The 21,664-nt window shown below is 40.9% G+C and overlaps 1 protein-coding gene across 1 annotated transcript in view; it reads right to left on the bottom strand.

Annotated features, from left to right (window-relative positions):
* LOC141096087 (cadherin-like protein 26) overlaps nt 1-21,664 on the bottom strand; it is a 128,542-nt gene that overhangs the window by 45,111 nt on the left and 61,767 nt on the right. Inside the window, exons 2-7 of the mRNA XM_073582493.1 lie at nt 20,282-20,338; nt 18,672-18,788; nt 6,562-6,720; nt 4,234-4,381; nt 2,036-2,202; nt 336-464 (exon numbers count right to left, since the gene is read on the bottom strand). Coding sequence (XP_073438594.1) covers nt 336-464; nt 2,036-2,202; nt 4,234-4,381; nt 6,562-6,720; nt 18,672-18,788; nt 20,282-20,338 — 777 coding nt within the window. The remainder of the gene's footprint in view (nt 1-335; nt 465-2,035; nt 2,203-4,233; nt 4,382-6,561; nt 6,721-18,671; nt 18,789-20,281; nt 20,339-21,664) is intronic.

Below are 21,664 nucleotides of genomic sequence, written 5' to 3'. Positions count from 1 at the left end.
ATGACATCTGAATGAGACGTAAAAGTGAGGGGATATTAATGAAGGCTGGTGGGGTTGGACAACATGCATTTTCCAGACAGCAGACACTCCACTTTATTCTTCATGGGTCATAAATACATTGTTCAATGCACAAAATTTGATTTTATCCTGTGACAAGAAAGTTACGTAGCCCTGTAAGAGAAGCACAGATCTGACCACTATAAAGATTTTATTATGGGATTAAATCAGCACAAACTTGTCGAATGATTTTGAATGGAATAAGAAAATGCAAAAATAGAATCACGCCATCTGTTAAATAATAATAATAATATATATATATTATGGTTAATACTCACTTTGTTTCCGATGAACACAGGCATATTATTATTCCCATCTTCCAAACGGAGAATAACGGTAGTCGTGCTCGCCATGGGTTCAGTTCCGCTGTCACGTGCGCCTACAATCAGTCTGATGATGTTTGCAGCCTGAATGACAAATGTCAGAAAATTACGCTGATAATGAAAGTAAAACAGCGGATTGTTCAGGTCAAGTTTTTGTAGAGAATGAATTGGCGATGTTGACGTTCCCTGCGCAGCTTTTGGTCCAGGAATCTTCTGTGCAGGGATGATCCTTGAAGTAGCTGGGGCACTGATCTAATGTCTCCCTATACAGAGAATCAGTGGGAATTCTAGTAATCAGATCCACACCAAGCAGAAAGTAAGGCCGGCGTCACACTAAAGAGAAATACGGACGAGTGAGAGGCGTTAAAACCACGCATTGCACATGGACCAATGATTCTCTATGGGGCAGCTCCCATCAGCCGTATATTTCTCGCATATTTTTTACGGGCCGAGCCAATCGCAGCATGCTGCGATTGTCAGCGTATTACGACCGTAGTACGCCAATGCAAGTCTGTGGGTGCGCAAAAAAAACGCATTACACACGGACCACACGTGTGACTTGCGAGAAATACGCACCTGGTGTCCTTTAGAAAAGCCGGCAATTCAGTGCGTGATACAGTAAAATCACACTGACAAGTTTAATAAAGAAATGAAAGAATAGATATATACATATTTATTCTATGTGTCTATATCTATTCTTTGGTTTCTGTTATGAACCCTGTCATAGGGCTCCATTATATGTCCATTTTGCAAGCTGGCGAGAAATTCTCGCCATACGGATGCCATACGGATTACATACGGATGCTTACATAGGAAAAATACGCGGCCACACCCTGACAACGGGTGACATACGGCGCACTATTTAGGGACCATTTATGCGTATTACGGACGTACAATACGGTCCGTATTTCTCTATGTTGTGTGTGACGCCGGCCTAATAGCAGATCCTAGCGAACCTGTTCTTTGTGATGAGAGTACGCCATTAAGTGGGTTGCCCAAGATAAAAAAAAAAGCTGCTTTATTTAAAAAATACTAGTATACCTGTCCACAAGTCTTTGAATTAGACTAAGGCCACACGGCCATATTTTCTCTCGTCCAAGAAAACTGTTGCGATTATGCTAATCACACTCTGATCAAAAATTTGATCAGTAAGGTCATACTGTGATTCGATTTTCAGGGATGAGGAGAAGATGAAAAAAGAAACAAATTCTTCTTCCTTTCCATTTGGTCTGTCAATGAAAATCGGACTGCACTCAGATGTCATCAGTGTGGTCCAATATTTTTTCTACAGACTCATCGACTTGCATGGCCAAGTGCAATTCAAATATCAAGTACAAATCGCGCATACTGCCATTTTGTTCCTTCGACAGACAAAATCGAACATGTGCACAGCCCCATAGAATAACACTGGTCTGAGTGCGATCCGATGTTTTGTTGGATCTAAATTACGGCCGTCTGCTCGAACCCTTTGTCTTATTCGCTTCTGTGAAGCACATCTGCAATAGACATAACTGAGGAAAGGTATAGGGCTTTTTTTTGGAAGTCTTTCTAATCCTGGGTTATTCCTTTAAGAAAAGGAGATCCCACCTGAGTAAGGTAAGAAGGGCACTGAGTGTCCATGACATAATAAAACAGGTCAATATTTCTTGACAAACCTCATAATTCATGCAGCCTTTCCCACGAATTAATCCGTTGACGGGATCAACGCTAAACTTCACATTAGGAAGGTCGGGTATTTGATTAAGCAAATAATAGGTAACTTTAGAATTCGGGGTGCCCTCCTTGTCATGATCAATGGCCGTCACTTGAAAGATTGGACTATCTGCAATAAACCATGAACACGATTGGTAAGTTTCACATCCCAATTCCTATAAAAATACCAACACTCTTGTGAACCAGTTTATCAGTCATCGAGCTACACACCACCAACATATAGAAACAAATTAGAACGAAACGCATTGTGTCTGCATCACATAAGATCCTCAGAATTCACATATACTGAGACCTGGACAAACATGTCATTAAATAGGAACACTCATTTAGCAATATAATAAGGAAGAAACACTGAGTGTATATCCTAATTATGTAAAGAATTTTATTACAAAACTTGATTTATAAAATCTACAATAATAACAAATAATGTCATAAATACATAGTAGTAAAATTCATGATAGAGGGGACAGACAAACAAATAAATATGTAACACCGGGTCTGGTATTTACAAATATATAGAGGTGGGGGAGCGGCACTAATATAAATCAATCAAAATAAACAGTGCACAAAAATATACACTAATGCGTTCGATGGATTAAAGAGTAATAAAGTGCAAAGTGAAATCACATTTAATTAAGCACCAAGGCCACTATTAGAAGGCAACTCACAAAAAAAATGGGTGCTGCTGAATAATTATAAGAGTATCCTAATGGCTATGTATAGCCGCTAAGAACAAAGAATATCCAGAGAAGTGCATAATACTATCAAAGAATGTTAATAAAGCCACTCTCACCCATAGTCCCCCTGCCAAGGAACCCGGAACACGTAGCCCCAACACGCGTTTCGCGTTGGCTTCCTCCGGGGGGCCCCCCGAGGAATAATTAGGATATACACTCAGTGTTTCTTCCTTATTATACACCACCAACATATTCCCAGTTCTCCCTAGTAATCAGTGAGGTAACCTCAATTCATTCTATGGCCAGTATCAGACACGCATATTGCAAGTGCATTTGTTCTCTCATATTAAAAGGGATTATCCACCTTTGGAGATTTTTTCTAACTTTAATATATGTATTTGGAGCTACGAAATCATTTTTGCAATTGGGTTTCATTACAAACTTTGCTCAGTTTGCCTTCTATATTCTCTGTTTTGTACTGTCTTTTGCCAACTGCAGAATGAGTTAACCGAGAATGTGCCAGTGAGCTAGTTTCAGACTATTTTATCTGTCCTTTCTGAGCTCCTCTCGGCTAATTTATGACCACAGGCCACATCAAAGTTGCATGAGCAGGAAAACAAAACCTGTAACAAAGTCAAAAGGATGCAACATTTTTTAATGAAACCCAAATGCAAAATTGATTATTAACCCCAAATTCATGAATTTATGCAAAGAAATATATTATATCAATAATAATGATAATAACAATAATAATTTTGAAAAAGTGGACAACCACTTTAAGAGAGAGGTCTGACCACTGCTCTACAGAAATGAACTGATGTCTTCATAGTAGCATTTGATGCTGAAAGTTCAGGTCCTAACTTTGAAGAGGCATGATTGATAAAATCTATATTTACAGGATAAACCCAGCGGATCCACATATCGCTGACCGCATGTTTTGCCACTTTTGTATAGTGGCATCTTTCAACATTTCTTACACCAACTTCTTCAAAACGACTCACTCAGTTCAAGGATTTTGCACAAAGCAAAACATGCTCTTTATTTTTGTCTTCTACTTTTTCGAATGCCTTTTTAGAGCAAAAGGTAACATGTACCTCTAAAATGTTGCAAAATATGCACAAAAGCGTATATTTGCATAAAAACATAGTGACTTACAGTTGCATTTGATTAATCTTCTGCAAACATCTTTACAACAAACGTACTCACATTGACAAAAATGTAATAAAAAAATATATTATATATATATATATATATATATATATATATATATATATATACACACACATATAGCAAAATAAAATAATAATTTGTTGCAAATTGAAATGACTAAAAGGGGCAAAATCTGAAAATCTGCAAAAACATGAAAATGTTATAATTGGGTCCAGGAAAAGCCTTGTAGCTGCCGACTACGATGTACAGTAAGTGCATGAATAGAAAGACACGGAGACAAGTCTCTAACTTACCCAGGTTTACAGTTTCTTTTACCGGCACATCGTATGTGCTTTTATCAAATACCGGGGCATTGTCATTTGCATCTTTTACTTCTACATTAAAGATAAGCGACTTGTCCACGATTCTTCCTGTTGATCTTTCTGCAGCATCAAAGCGAATCTGTGTGTAAAATAAAAATAATAATGCCGCTATTAAGTATGAGTACATAATCCTAAACAGCCTGATGGCAGTGCCTCACCTAGAATGGCCCCAGCACCTCGCCTACAATGGCCCCAGCTCCTCGCATACAATGGCCCCAGCTTCTCGCCTACAGTGGACTCACTGCCTCAAATACAATGACCACCAGTGCATCGCCTACAATGACCCCAGTGCCTCACCTACAATGACCCCAGTGCCTCACCTACAATGACCCCCAGTGCCTCACCTACAATGACCCCCAGTGCCTCACCTACAATGACCTCCAGTGCCCCGCCTACAATGACCCCCAGTGCCTCGCATACAATGGCCCGAGCTTCTCTCCTACAATGGATTCACTCCCTCACCTACAATGACCCCCAGTGCCTCGCCTACAATGGCCAATAGTGCCTCACCTACAATGACACCCAGTGCCTCGCCTACAATGACCCACAGTGCCTCGCCTACAATGGCCCCAGTGCCTCTCCTACAATGGCCACAGTGCCTCTCCTACAATGGCCCTGGTGCCTTGCCTACAATGGGCCCTGGTGCCTCGCCTACAATGGGCCCCAGTGCCTCACCTACAATGACCCCCAGTGCCATGCCTACAATGACCCCAGCACCACGCCTACAGTGACCCCCAGTGCCTCGCCTACAATGACCCCCAGTGTCTCACCTACAATGACCCCCAGTGTCTCACCTACAATGACCCCCAGTGTCTCACCTACAATGACCCCCAGTGTCTCACCTACAATGACCCCCAGTGCCTCGCCTACAATGACCCCCAGTGTCTCACCTACAATGACCCCCAGTGTCTCACCTACAATGACCCCCAGTGTCTCACCTACAATGACCCCCAGTGCCTCACCTACAATGACCCCCAGTGCCTCACCTACAATGACCCCCAGCGCCATGCCTACAATGACCCCAGCGCCACGCCTACAGTGACCCCTAGTGCCTCGCCTACAATGACTCCCAGTGTATCGTTTATAACTTACGAGCATGAGAAAGTGAAAACTAATAATAGTTTGGGGAACGGGTGCCATTCGAAGCTTCAGCAAGTCGGTGGGGAAAAATGAACTGTCAATATTCAGGGCTTTTTGCTGCATGAGAGTAACTTTTTCCCTACTTTAAAGAGGACCTCTTCAGAGTAAAGTGGCCAGATTTTGCTCTTATTCTATTCCCACTATTGCCCTATTTATTCTGTTTGCCATTTTTGAATCTGATCCAGAGATCTGGGTCTTTTTATTTAGTGCTCATTTTATGGTCTTTATGAGCGGCGTACGGCTCACAGAATCATAATGAAGAGCAGGGTAAAGACACGCCCACTGGCAATCCTGTGAGCCACGACTCCTTGGTAAAGACCATACAAATTTATGCTAAATAAAAAGTCACATCTCTGGAACTGTATGGTGGATTATTATTAAAAAAAAAAAAAAAAAAAAAAACACTGGATACTCAGGGGAGCAGTGGGAACAAAGGAAGACCAAATTCAGGTTGCTTTTTACCTGGTGAAAAATCCTCTTTAAACTCATTATTCCTTTAAGATGCTGTGACTAAGTGCAGCACTTTACTGGCTAGGTGAGATCACCTGAAATGTCCCGCACGCTTGGCTGATGAATACATGACTATACCTATGAAGAGGGCAATCTGGCTGTCCTATTATTACACACAAAACAGGTCTGTGTTGGGAGGTGAATACCCCATTGTTTGGTCGGTGACACGATGCTGTATGACGGCACAACGCCTGGGGCCGGTGTATTGTGTGACATTATAGACTGGATTCCCCATACCCACAACAAACAGATGCCACTTCTGTCATTAGCTCAGTTCACAAAGACCTAACCGGTGTTATCATTGATCTGGAACAATATTGCTGCCTCTCCGCCGCTGTACCTGTCTCTGTTGACAAGCTGCAGCCGTGACTTCACATATACAACGCACATGACAGCTGCTGCCAATCAGCGGGCTCTGCTAATATAAATAGCACAAGACTGCTGTGCCCAGAGATTGTCTGCTGTGGTCACATGTGCTGTAGTTGATGAAACTCCGCTGCAGCTTGCCAAGTAAGTCTGCTTGCTGGGTGGCATGACGCTGTATGATGGCACAACGCCTGGGGCCGGTGTATTGTGTGACATATAAAAGATTGGATTTCCCATACTCACAACAAAGAGAGGAGTCTTCTCTCTGTCAATAGGTCGGTTCACAAAGACCTGACCGGTGTGATCATTGATCTGGAACAGGTGCTCCTCTGGGGGTTCATCCACTCCCGGTCCGCTGATGAGATATTTAATGCTGATGTTTTCTGCTCTGTCATTAAAGAGCTGAAAGCAAGGAACAATTGCAGATGAGTACAGTGATTGTGAAAAATGCTGACCAAGTAAGGCCAGGCTTCCATTTATACAGTGCTAACTCCCAAAAAAAAATTCTGACAGATGCTGAATGGAGCTATTCACTTGAGCAGATCCAAGTTTTTGTGCATGTCGGAAAAAACTAATCCTGCCAGGAAGGAGACCCGCAGTGATTCTGTCAGCTACATTCAAAACTTTGGACTATTGACCGTGTAGATCCACTGTGGGTATTTGACCACAGTCACATTATTATTGCCAAGATAGAACAATATTGCTGCCTCTCCGCTGCAGTCCCAGTCTTTGTTGACAAGCAGTAGCCATGACCTCTCAACTACAAAGTGCACAATCGCTGCAACCAATCACTGAGCTCTGCTGATATAAATGTCACAAGACAGCTGTACCTAATGATTGGCTGCACTGGTCACATGAAGTCTCCTCTGCAGCTTGCTAACAAAAACTGGAACAGTAGCGGATAGGCAGCGCTCGAGTTGGGAAGGTTTAGCACCTGAGTTTCTTATTTTAATTTAGCAGAAATCAATGAGGAAGGAAAAGTCAGACTGCCCCCCCCTCAAATCCATCACTCCCACAAAGTAGAAAAATCCAGCTCAACGAATCAAGAATGCTTTATTCACATGAAATACTTAAGAGGACATACAAAGTTACATGACACGCTGCAGCAACGTGTTTCAGGTGACTGTGTACCTTTAATCATGATGCCCAACATCTAGCAAGCAAATTCTTGAAATGGTGGATGAAGATGAGGAAAAAGCCAATATGCTAAATGACTTTTTTCAACAGTATTTACACAAAAAAATCCCATGACGGATAACATGATCAAGGATAAAAATTCTCCTTTAAATGCCACCTGCTTAACCCAGCAGGAAGTACAGCGGCATCTAAAAATCACTAAAATTGACAAATCCCCGGGATGGGATACACCCCTGAGTACTGCAGGAATTAAGTACAGTCATAGATAGACCATTATTTTTAATCTTTAAAGGTTCCATAATATCATGGTCTGTACCACAGGACTGGCGTATGGCAAATGTGGTGCCAATATTCAAAAGGGGGACAAAAAATGAACTTGGAAATTATAGGCCAGTAAGTTTAACCTCAACTGTGGGTAAAATCCTGTAGGGTTTTCTAAGAGATACTATACTGGAGTATCTGAAGAAGAATAACCTTATGACCTAATATCAACATGGGTTTACGAGGGACTATTCCTGTCAGACTAATCTGAAAAGCTTTTATAAAGAGGTAAGTTCAGGACTGGACCAAGGGAATGCAGTGGACGTGGTGTACATGGACTTTTCAAAAGCTTTTGATATGGTGCCACACAAAAGGTTGATACATAAAAACAGAACAATGGGGATAGGGGAAAATATGTGTAAGTGGGTTAAGAGCTGACTCATGGATGGGAAACAAAGGGCGGTTATTAATGGAGCACACTTGGAGTGGGTCACGGTTAGCAGTGGAGTACCACAGGGGTCAGTACTGGGCCCGCTTCTTTTTAACATATTTATTAATGATCTTGTAGGAGGCATAGAGAGTAGAATTTCAATATTTGCAGATGACACTAAACTCTGCAGGGTAATCAATACAGAGGAGGGCAATTTTATTTTACAGGAGGATTTATGTAAACTAGAAGCTTGGGCTGATAAATGGCAAATGAGCTTTAATGGGGATAATTGTAAGATCATGCACTTGGGTAGAACGATCAAGATGTATAATTATGCGCTTAATTGTAACACACTGGGCAAAACTGTCACTGAAAAAGACCTGGGTGTATGGGTGGACGACAAACTCACATTTAGTGGCCAGTGTCAGGCAGCTGCTGCAAAGGCAAATATAATAATGGGATGCATTAAAAGAGGCATAGATGCTCATGAGGAGAACATAATTTTACCTCTATATAAGTCACTAGTGCGACCACACTTAGAATACTGCATACAGTTCTGGTCTCCGGTGTATAAGAAAGACATAGCTGAACTGGAGCGGGTGCAGAGAAGAGCGACCAAGGTTATTAGGGAACTGGGGAGTCTACAATACCATGACAGATTATTACTAGTGTTGAGCATTCCGATACCGCAAGTATCGGGTATCGGCCGATACTTGCTGTATCGGAATTCCGATACCGACTTCCGATATTTTTTCAATATCGGAATTCGGCATCGGAATCGGAAGTTCAGTTGATTGACGGCCTGACGTCATCATGATGCGCGGTGTGTGCGCATCATGATGCGCCGTCATTTCGGGCCTTCCGGGGGTCTCTGCCGGCCTGCCGGGGGGCTGTGCCGGCCTGCCGGGGGGCTGTGTGGACTGCCCGGGGTCTGTACCGGCCTGCCGGGGGGCTGTGCCGGCCTGCCGGTGGTCTGTGCACCCTGTGGGGGTCTGTACCGGCCTGCCGGGGGGCTGTGCCGGCCTGCCGGGGGGCTGTGCTGATGTCCGGGGGTCTGTGCAAGCATCGTCCGATGGGACTACAAGTCCCATCGGGCGATGCCTGCTACCATGACAGTGATTGACACATTAGCCAATGATGGGACAGTAGTAGTCCCATCATCCGGCTAATGTGTTAAATGTTAAAAAAAAAAAAAAAAAAAAAAAAATACTACATACATACTACATGCATGCTACATACATACTACATGCATGCTACATACATACTACATATATACTACATACATACTACATACATGCTACATACATACTGCATGCTACATACATACTACATACATACTACATACATACTACATGCATGCTACATACATACTACATGCATGCTACATACATACTACATGCATGCTACATACATACTACATGCATGCTACATGCATGCTACATACATACTACATGCTACATACATACCACATATATACTACATACATACAATACATTCATACAATACATACATAGACATACAGTACATATAACATAGAGTAACATACTTACCAATACTTGTCACATTGTTCCCCGAAGCCATTGTCTTTTCCGGGATAAATATTAACATAACAAACCACAAAAATACTCACCCACGATCCGAAGCAGTCCACGAGTGTGTCCCACGACGATCTTGGGTAGAGAACTGCAGCATCAGATGATGCTGCCGTTCTCTACGGGCTGCAGGAATCCAATGACGGAAGGTAGGTATCCTTCCGCACTGTATTCCTCCGCCACTTAAAAAAAAAAAATTTCCCACACAGCAATGGCATAAAGTGAGACTAGGGACTTTTTTTTTTATGTTATATGTACTGTATGTCTATGTATGTATTGTATGAATGTATTGTATGTATGTAGTATATATGTGGTATGTATGTAGCATGTAGTATGTATGTAGCATGCATGTAGTATGTATGTAGCATGCATGTAGTATATATGTAGTATGTATGTAGCATGTAGTATGTAGCATGCATGTAGTATATATGTAGTATGTATGTAGCATGTAGTATGTATGTAGCATGCATGTAGTATATATGTAGTATGTATGTAGCATGTAGTATGTATGTAGCATGCATGTAGTATATATGTAGTATGTATGTAGCATGTAGTATGTATGTAGCATGTAGTATGTATGTAGCATGCATGTAGTATATATGTGGTATGTATGTAGCATGCATGTAGCATGTATGTAGTATGTATGTAGTATATATGTAGTATGTATGTAGCATGTATGTAGTATGTATGTAGCATGCATGTAGCATGCAGTATGTATGTAGCATGCATGTAGTATATATGTAGTATGTATGTAGCATGTAGTATGTAGCATGCATGTAGTATATATGTAGTATGTAGCATGTAGTATGTATGTAGCATGCATGTAGTATATATGTGTTATGTATGTAGCATGTAGCATGCATGTAGCATGCATGTAGTATGTATGTAGTATATATGTGGTATGTATGTAGCATGCAGTATGTATGTAGCATGCATGTAGTATATATGTAGTATGTATGTTGCATGTAGTATTTATGTAGTATGAATGTAGCATGTATGTAGTATGTAGTATGAATGTAGCATGTATGTAGTATGTAGTATGAATGTAGCATGTATGTAGTATGCATGTTGTATGTATGTAGCATGTAATTTTTTTTTTTTTTTATTTTTTTTTTACATTTAACACATTAGCCGGATGATGGGACTACTACTGTCCCATCATTGGCTAATGTGTCAATCACTGTCATGGTAGCAGGCATCGCCAGATGGGACTTGTAGTCCCATCGGACGATGCCTGCACAGACCACCGGCAGGCCGGCACAGCCCCCCGGCAGGCCGGCACAGCCCCCCGGCAGGCCGGCACAGCCCCCCGGAGCCTGCACAGACCACCGGCAGGCCGGCACAGACCACCGGAGCCTGCACAGACCCCCTGGCAGGCCGGCACAGCCCCCCGAAAGGCCCGTACAGACCCCAGAGAGGCTGTACAAGGGCAGGAAAGGGTTTTTCTTATTCCGATACCGGAAGTCCCATAGACTTGAATGGGACTTCCGGTATCGGAATCGGCGATACCGATACTTTTTTTAAAGATCGGCCGATACCATCCGATACGATACTTTGAAGTATCGGACGGTATCGCTCAACTCTAATTATTACACTTGGGGTTATTTAGTTTGGAAAATCGAATTCTTAGGGGTGATCTTATTACAATGTATAAATATATGCGGGGACAGTACAAAGACCTTTCTAATGATCTTTTTACTCTTAGACCTGTGAAGGGGACAAGGGGGCATCCTCTAAAAAATAATAATTTTATTTTTATAGAGTCAACATATTCCACAGTTCTTTACTTTTTAGAGAGGGGACTTGTACAGACAATAATAGACATTAGAGAATAACAATAATCACAGATACCAAGAGGAATGAGGTCCCTGATCGCACGCTTACAATCTATGGAAGAAATAGGGGAGACACCAAAGGTGGATAGTAACAATTGCTTGTATTGTACGGTTCAGCCATCCATGTAATAAATAGGGAGTTTACATAATGATGCATGAACCGGTCACTAACCAGTATGTGTACAAGTACAGATACAGGGCTATTAATTGCATGTACTGTAAGTTGTGAGAACAGATGATATGGTTTTGAAGAAAATTTTGTATGAGCAGAACAGGAATAGTTAGATAAGTATCTTGAGGCGATAGACCAGTCTGAAGAAATTAGTTTTTAGGGAATGCTTAAAACTATGGGTGTTGGGAATTAATCGAAGTGTCCTGGATAATACATTCCAAAAATTGGTGCAGCACGCGAGAAGTCTGCAAGACAGGAGTGGGAGGTTCGGATTATTGAGAATGTTAATCTTGGGTCATTAGCAGAATGGAGGGCATGGGTAGGGTTATAGACAGATGAGGGAGGAGATGTAGAGCTGTGCTTCAGTGTGCAACACTTTGTGGATTAGAGTGATAAGTTTATATTGAACTCTGTAACAGATGGGTAACCAGTGCAACGACTGGCACAGAGCAGAGGCATCGGTGTAGCAGCTGGCGACGAATATGATCCTGGCTGCTGCATTCAGGATAAATCGGAGGGGGGATAGTTTAGCAAGAGGGAAACCGATATCAGTGAGTTTCTATACTCCAGACGAGTATGAATAAGAGCAACAGTACGTTTTTGCAGAGTCAAAGTTAAGGTTGAATTCTAGAAATGTTTTTGACGTGTAGATGAGAAAAATGGTTGCACTCAATTGCATTAAGACATGTCAATATGAAATCTATGGAGTGTGAATAGCATAATGGATATGGAAATTTAGAAAGGACACATGAGATGCTTAGCACAAAATTTGGCCAAAAATTGTGAGCCCATTCACCAACGTCAAGGTAATCTCAAAATCGAATGGGTCCCTAATCTTACTGCCTAGTGTGAACATTTACCTCTGGCTAATAACTAGATAAAGCCTATATTTATACGAGGATAGGAACCAAATGATTGGATGTAATTAAAATCACAGCTTGGTGAAGCGCAGAGTGCTCAGTCAGAAAGCTAGTATACAAATAACAGAAAAACTGACGGCACATCAAGAACTAGTCTGAATAGGTGCATACCAAAAACAGCTTACATATCAAAATGAGAAAAATGGTTGCACTCAATTGCATTAAGACATGTCAATATGAAATCTATGGAGTGTGAATAGCATAATGGCTTTGGAAATTTAGAAAAGACACATGAGATACTTAGCATAAAATTTGGCCAAAAATTGTGAGCCCATTCACCAACGTCAAGGTAATCTCAAAATCGAATGGGTCCCTCATCTTTCTGCCTAGTGTGAACATTTACCTCTGGCTAATAACTAAATGTTCACACTAGGCAGTAAGATTAGGGACCCATTCAATTTTGAGATTACCTTGACGTTGGTGAATGGGCTCACAATTTTTGGCCAAATTTTGTGCTAAGTATCTCATGTTTCTTTTCTAAATTTCCAAAGCCATTATGCTATTCACACTCCATAGATTTCATATTGACATGTCGTAATGCAATTGAGTGCAACCATTTTTCTCATTTTGATATGTAAGCTGTTTTTGGTATGCACCTATTCAGACTAGTTCTTGATGTGCCGTCAGTTTTTCGGTTATTTGACGTGTAGATTACATGAATGAATGAGCGAGTGATCGGATGTAAGTAGTGCATAAGGATCTGAATTAAATATTACCCCAAGACACCGGGCACGTTGCTGGGGAGTAATGGTAGAATTACACATGTAAATAATATCGGACATAGGTAGGTTAGTGGAGGGAGGAAACACAAGGAGTTCAGTTTCAGATAGAGGGAGGACATGATGTTAGAGACAGCGGAAAGAATCACTAGTTGTGACAACACAGCATTTAATCAGAAGTCTATTTTCAGTAGGCCAGGAAGCATAGACTATTTTCTTTATGTTGACTTTTGAATTTATGTGCTTTTCTTTGGTTGATCATGAAACACAGACTATTGTCCCTGTGAGCATTTAATGTTGACACTTGAGTTGACGTTTGTTGCAGCATATTGTGTTGTTATCTTGGATGAAATAGGCGCAGGGTAATTGAACAATAGAGTTTTGTGAATATGTTTATTACGTATTGCACCAGGCTAGCTAGTTTGATGGCCTGCAAAACGAAGGATGAACTATGTAGATTGATTAAATACTCAAATAATGAGAGTTAAACTCATCCCACCTCGCCCTGACCTGTGGATGATGACCTGAGCCAAAGATGTGGGTATAAAAAGGAATTTCTATTGTTCTGCAAGAAGAATCAAGTGACTTGACAGAACAACAGCCAGGACTCCATAAAGGATCACTCTACCAGGACAACATGGCACCATCAAGAGGAACAGAGATTTCACATTTTACAGGATGTCAGCTTAGGAGACCACAGCCCCAGCTGGAAGAATACAGATCTGCTCCACTAATCATCACTGAACCTTCAAAATTGTTTGGAGAAGCCAGGATGGGACAATCAGGTCATCTAGCCACATACCTCAATGGACTGTCAGATTCCTAAGCTTGCCGATACCTCCTCTCTGTGGGTGCCCACCAAAAGCAGGATGCCACTGGTGGCGGTAATCAGCCCTTGAAGCCCCGAAGTCACAGCTGCACTAATTCCAGCGAGCCAGAGGAAGGGTGATACTCTGTTATTTGCACCATCTTATGCACTTGCTCGGACTGTTCTATATGTTAATATCTGTTTAGTGGTTCAGTAATGTATTACCACATGGTTTTAACCTCACTCTGTATTGTCTGAGTAGTATTATGCCCACAGGAAAAGAAGAGTGGGTGTACAGTGGGAATCAATGTGGTTTCTGGCCAGTGTGACGCCACACTGGTGTTTTCTAATAATGCAGGCTTGATGTCAGGAGCAGATATGTATAAATGGGTGTGATCAGCATAGACATGATACTAAAAGTCAAATCTACTGAATGTTTGTCTAATAGGGGTAGTATATAAGAGAACAGGAGGGGGCCTAGGACTGATACTTCAGGAACCCCAACAGTAAGGGAAAAAAGAGAGGTAATGGAGCCAGCAACAGATACAGTGAAAGAGCAGTCAGAGAGGAGAACGTGGAGAAAATGGTGTCCTTGAAATTGATAGAGAGGAGCATAGTGAGGAGCAGCTGGCGATCTACTGACATTTATAAAAGTATATACCGTACATGTTTTGGTAAAAACGCAATTGTAACACAGAAAACAATTATATAAAATAGGTAAAAAACATCAGAGAGAGATTATCTATAAGGAGCTAATAACTGGATGTTAAATAGAACAGAAAAAAAAAATAGTGGAAAACAGACCGGAATTCAAAACAAAAATGACCTCAATCTAGCCAGAAAAATACTCCTGCTACACTTGTTGTACAATGTAGCAGCCAGTTTTCTTCATTTTAATTTTTTTGTCTTTTTTTTTTTACAGCAACTTATCCATTTTAAAAAAGATCACAAATATAGATAATGTAATTAAGAGTGGATGTAGAGTAATATCAAGAAGAGGCACAAACCGACTCCTCTAATTGGCTGCTCCTTTTTTTTTGGTGTGCGGATTTTGGAGAGAAAACCGCAGGTAAATCCGCAGGACAAAAGTACTGCGGTTTTACACCTCATAATGGATGAGGTGTAAAACTGCAGCGTTTCTGCACCAAGCAATTGACATGCTGCGGATTGTAAACCACAGCAAAACCGCGCGGAAAAATCCGCAGCATATGCACAGCTTTTTTTAATTTCCATAGGAAATAAAGGTACTGTACAACGCAGCAGAATCTGCTGCGGACCCGCAGCTGCAGAAACGCTGCGGAACCGCGTGCACATACCCTTAAGGTTTTTACAAATGTGGTGCAACAGCGCAAAACATGGAAATACTCTTACAAATGTCAAAATATCACAGATTCTAGTAATAGAAATAATTTATGCATAAATATGTGACTTCAGATTTTGTATTAGTCTAGCCTGATGAAGAGACCTGAGTAGTCTCGAAAGCTTGCAATGTATTACCATCTTTTCAGTTAGCCATTAAAAGGTATCAACTACTGAGGACTCTCAATCCTGAATATTTTTCAGAAATAATTTACAAATCAGAACATTTCTCAATTGCAATACATGCAATGTAATCTATATAATAGAGTGTACATCTTGCCGTTTAAAATATGTGGGCAACACAAAAGGTTAATTAAGGCCTAGAATCAGAAAACATACGTGGGGGAAATAAGTATTTTATCTCTTGCTGATTTTGTAAGTTTGCCCACTGACAAAGACATGAACAGTTTATAATTTTAAGGGTAGGTTAATTTTAACAGTGAGGGATAGAATAACAAAAATGAAATCCAGAAAATCACATTGTATAAATTATATAAATATATTTGCATTTTGCAGTGAGACATAAGTATTTGATCCCCTACCATCCATTAAGAGTTCTGGCTCCTACAGACCCGTTTGACACTCATAATCAACTCATTATCTGCAATAAAGATAGCTGTCTTAGATAGTCACCTTTATAAAAGACTCCTGACCACAGACTCAAATAATCAGTCAGACTCTAACCTCTACAACATGGGCAAGACCAAAGAGCTTTTTTTAGGATGTCAAGGACAAGAACATAGACCTGCACAAAGCTGAAATGGGCTACACAACCGTAAGTAAGATGCTGGGTGAGAAGGAGACAACTGTTGGTGCAATAGTAAGAAAATGGAAGAAATACAAAATGACCGTCAAATTGACATCGATCTGGGGCACCATGCAAAATCTCACCTCCTGTGGTATCCTTGATCATGAGGAAGGTGAGAGATCAGCCTAAAACAACACGGGGGGGGAACTTATTAATGATCTCAAGGCAGCTGGGACCACAGTCACCAAGAAAACCATGGGTAACACATTACGCCGTAAAGGTTTAAAATCCTGCAGTACCTGCAAGGTCGCCCCGCTCAGTAAGGCACATGTGCAGACCCATCTCAAGTTTGCCAATGAACACCTGGATTATTCTGTGAGTGATTTGGAGAAGGTGATGCGGTCAGAGGAGACAAAAATTGAAGTCTTTGCTATTAATTCAACTCACCATGTTTGGAGGAAAAGAAATGCTGCCTATGACCCAAGGAACACTGTCCCCAATGTCAAGCATGTAGGTGGAAACATTATGTTTTGGGAGTGCTTCTCTGCTAAGGGCACAGGACTACTTCACCGCATCAATGGGAGAATGGATGGAGCCATGTACCATAAAGTCTTGAGTGACAACCTCCTTCCCTCCGCCAGGACATTAAAAATCGGTTGTGGCTGGGTCTTCCAGCAAGACTATGACCCAAAACATACAGCCAAGGCAACAAAGGAGTGCCTCAAGAAGAAGCACATTAAGGTCATGGAGTGGCCTAGCCAGTCTCCAGATCTTAATCCCATAGAAAACTTATAGAGGAAGTTGAAGCTCCGAGTTGCCAAGTGACAGCTTCAAAATCTTAATGATTTAGAGATGATCTGCAAAGAGGAGTGGACCAAAATTCCTCCTGACCTGTGCGCAAGCCTCATCATCAACTACAAAAAATGTCTGACTGCTGTGCTTGCCAACAAGGGTTTTGCCACCAAGTATTAAGTCTTGTTTGTCAGAGGGATCAAATACTTATTTCACACTGCAAAATACAAATGCATTTATATAATTTATCCAATGTGATTTTCTGGATTTTATTTTTCACATTCTATCTCTCAATGTTAAAATTAACCTACCCTTAAAATTATAGACTGTTCGTGTCTTTGTCAGTGGGCAAACTTACAAAATCAGCAAGGGATCAAATAATTATTTCCCCTACTGTATTACGGATATAGAAAATACAAAGGTATCACAAATCTCTAGACATTTCAGTCAAGGATTTCAAATTCATCTTATGTCACTAATAATTTATGCCAAAAAAAACGCACAAACCTCTCTGAGGAGGCAATGTGGAAAAAACATTAAGAAAGAGTGTCATCATGGTGGATTTTCCAGCTAAATACTAGAGCACCCCAATGGTTTAAATTTGAGAAAAGATATCATGCTGTTCTATGAGGTTAATTATTCCACCATGTCTCCCTTTCTGAAACTATTTATCCATTTTACATTTGCCCCTATTTTCCTATTAAAATAATCTAATACCCACATCTAATACATTAGATATGAAAATGCATATTATTATTTATTATTATAGCACCATTTCTTCCATGGCACTTTACATGTGAGGAGGAGACATGTTATCAGAACTACAGCGAAAATCATTCATTTTATACTTCAATATTCAATTTAAAAACAACAAAAAAGTGTTTCTACAGTATATGGTGCTATTTCATGTTTCCGCAGTCTATATCACATTTAGCTCTTTTGAGGATATGTAAATTAATGCTATATAATATTGACTTATATATACTGACATAACGGCTTACTACTATCCTGGAACAGATCTACCGCACATGCATCATTTTATTATTGTTATTCGCTGACTATTTAAATTCCGCCAAAGTGCTTTTCATTTACCTTCTATGTATGTTTCTATTGTTAATTGTAGCTCACGTCTGTAATATGTAAATTTAATTAGCCAATTATTACAGCGGTGTGTTTGCTGAATACAAAGCATAAAAGAAGTTACTTGCTACATGCTTGGCAGCATGATTAAAGGTGCACAGTTACCTGAAACGCGTCGATGGCCCGTGTCATGTCACTTACTCTGCTGACTTTGTATGTCCTTTTAAGCACTTGATGTGACTAAAGCATTCACAATTCGTTGAGTTGGATTTTTCTACACCGTGACGCAGTGCCTCCGAGCTCCGAATACCCCCAGGATGCCATCCACGGCGAGCTGGATTTTAGCTTCTTCCCCAAAAAAAACCCTTCAGCTTGTAATTATCAGGAGAGGGGTAAAATGGCAAGGTAAGTTTTTTACCATACATCACGGTTAACCTTTGTTACATCTGTAAATGTTTGCGTTACATGATATTGTGAGCTCAGCTCAGATGGATTCTTACATCTCCAGCATATTTTGGGAAAGGTCCTGAGTCATTTTCTTCTAGCACTATGGTTGTCAGGACCCATCTTCTCTTGGAACGCCGGAGTGGACGAAAGCTGTCTGCGTTGTCTACATGCTGTATAGAATTAAAAAAAAAAATAAGAATTTCCCAGTCCGTAACCAAGAAGGTCACAGTGAACACATTAGGCCTGTTTCACACATCAGTTTTTTTGGTCACTTAAAATCCGCTAAAATGGCGGACAACGGTTCCGTTCCTGTACTGACCACAACGTTTGGCACCGGACCGTTGTTTTAACGGATCCAGTGAAGGAAGAATTTTAAAGGAACCGCTGCCCGGGGGGACAGAGGGAGAGGGAGAGGGGGAGAGAGAGATTTCAGACGCCAGAATTGAATTTAGGGTTAAATTTCCGACACAGGCATTTCTCCCGGGCATGCGCAATAGAAAATGCGGATCCGGCCGGGGAAAAAAACATTTCATTGTCCGTCCTGTCTGCTCAGCGGACGGCAAAATCTTGGCGGATCCGTAAAAAAACGGATCGAACGGATGACCATACAAGTCAATGGGGAAAAAACGGATCCGCCAAGAAAAATGGCGGATTTTGACTGATGGGGAAAAACGGATGTGTGATGTATGACCAGCTCAGGGACCCTCCATAGAACTGCCCTGATGTAACCACTAATTGGAGCCCTTACAGGGCCCTGACCATTTTCAGCATATAATACATATAGAGCTTGGCAATCGGGATAAAAGAATGAATAAATGGTGTTTTTTTTAAAACCGTGCTTCACAGAATATTCATGATCCTATAGACCTTCCTCAGATGCACATAATATCTGTGAGGGACCAGATTACCAGGGGAAGTGTACAGAGCTGTAGCAGTGAGGAACTCCGCTATGTAATAGCGCTATGAAACTACCACAGCAATAAACAATATGTCCGAGCATTATTAGCTAAAAAAAACATAGCACACGTATGCGAAATAGGGGGCAGATGGTCCTATATTCTCTCATCCTAGAGAATGGGGCCGATCATGCAAATGACACACTAATCAAACTCTGATCCAAGTGTCAGTATAGTGTGATCGGATTCTCTCAGATGAGGAGAAGCTGGCGAAAAAAATTCTCTATCTTCCCCATCCTGTCAGTCTATTGAAATTGAACTCCTCTCAGATGTCATCTGAGAGCAGTCCGATATTTTCAGCGCACTCATTGACTTGCATAGCCAGTGTGATCCAAATATTGGATCAAACTCGGGTACGCTGTGATCTGTTCCTCGGGAAGTCTCTGTCTAAGGAAGAAAGAAAAAAAAAATCAGACACGTGAACTGCCCTATAAAATAACATTGGTTCAAGTGCAATCCGATGTTTTGTCGGATCATACTCGGACCGAAAATGCTCTCTTCTGTACCTGCCCTTATAGTTCATCTAAGGGTACAAAGAGACATGCATTTCTCAAGTCACAGTGTCACATTACGACATCACAGTTAGTGATTTTGTTGTGTAGCCCCAGCCTACTGGGTTAATCTGGGTGTGGTTGTTTATGTGGTTACCCTCCCAAGCACACCCAGCAATGAATGTTACTTATTTACTATGTGCCTTATTCACATACCCGCTCCACGCGTTTCTGTACCGTTCTCTTTGGCCGCTCTCCAAGGGAACCGATTGCCTGGGAATGACAGAGAATCAAATTAAATGATTAATTTTAAACAAGTAGCCTGAAATAAAAGATCATTTTGCTTATATATTAATACACGTGAAGGAATATATTAAAAAGAGGTTGTCCATGATTTAAAAAAAAAAAAAAAAAAATGTACTTCCTGCAGTGATCACGTGCCATATATCCATGTTACTGCTGTAGCCAATCACTGACTTAAGAGGTGTTGCCTAAGAGGTAAGGAACAAGACAGCGGAGGTAGTTGTTGATTTTTGAGCCGTAATTAGGATTTCACACATTGCATTGCAGTGAATTAAATCTGTGCAGAGAATCCACGACAATTCAGTTAGAGATTGGGCATGCTGGGTTCTAAAATCTGCACGCTCGCTTTGCCTCCATGCTGGGTACATCATGGGATTTTACAAATGTTCTAATCTTTCCTAGCACAGAGACTAGATGCTCTCTGGATCAAGAACCCATAGAGATTACTGTAAGGTATCAGAAAAACTAGGCTTAAACTTTGAAGCACGATACACCCGTGATGTGACCAAGTCCTTAGGCTAGGTTCACATAGCGTTAATGCAGTCCGTTCAACGCATAGCCGACAAAACGCACTTATTCTGCAACGTGTGCACACAGCCTAAAATTTTGTACACATTTTTTGAGGGTTATATACCAATGAAATGTACCCAAGAACATGTAATACTTTATGGCTGACAAATGTAATCCAGCAAAAAATTTTTATAGTGTTATATAATTACAAAAATGTACCCCACAACCTGGAATAGTATATAAGAACTGTGAGCAAAAAAGCCAAAATTTTAAAACGCTTTTTTGTACTGTATATATACACCACTAAAATGTGCCAGAAAGCACACAATACTCTATGGATGAGTAATATAATCCTGAAATATTTTTCTATGCTTTTTGAAAGTTTTACATTCCAACGTAATGCAACAATAACCGTATTAAACTGTATGGATGTCACCGAATCCATAACATTTTGAATGAAAATATTTTAATAGCGTAGTTGATGTACTTTTTGCACAGCCAGACAGAAATTATGAGGAGGTTCATTCATAGACCCCTGAAAGGCAACAATTAGCGGGCATCATTAAAATACAGAACATTACAAACAATTTATGTGCTACTGTCATTTGGTGGTGTGGAAAATTGTGGGTTAATCCAGGCTTTGTTCATTTTTAGGAGAGGGAGCCTGTCTGCATTCTCCGTTGACAGGCGAAAGCGCCTGTCTGGTATGATCCCCCCGGCAGCACTAAAAAAACCCTAGAGTCAGGGCAGCACAACACCTCCAAGGCATAGAGAGATAGCTCATGC

This window comes from Dendrobates tinctorius, unplaced genomic scaffold, assembly GCF_039654945.1.
Source record: "Dendrobates tinctorius isolate UK_male_01 unplaced genomic scaffold, ASM3965494v1 ptg000071l, whole genome shotgun sequence".
NCBI lineage: Eukaryota > Metazoa > Chordata > Amphibia > Anura > Dendrobatidae > Dendrobates > Dendrobates tinctorius.
This window is presented reverse-complemented; position numbering and strand designations above follow the sequence as displayed.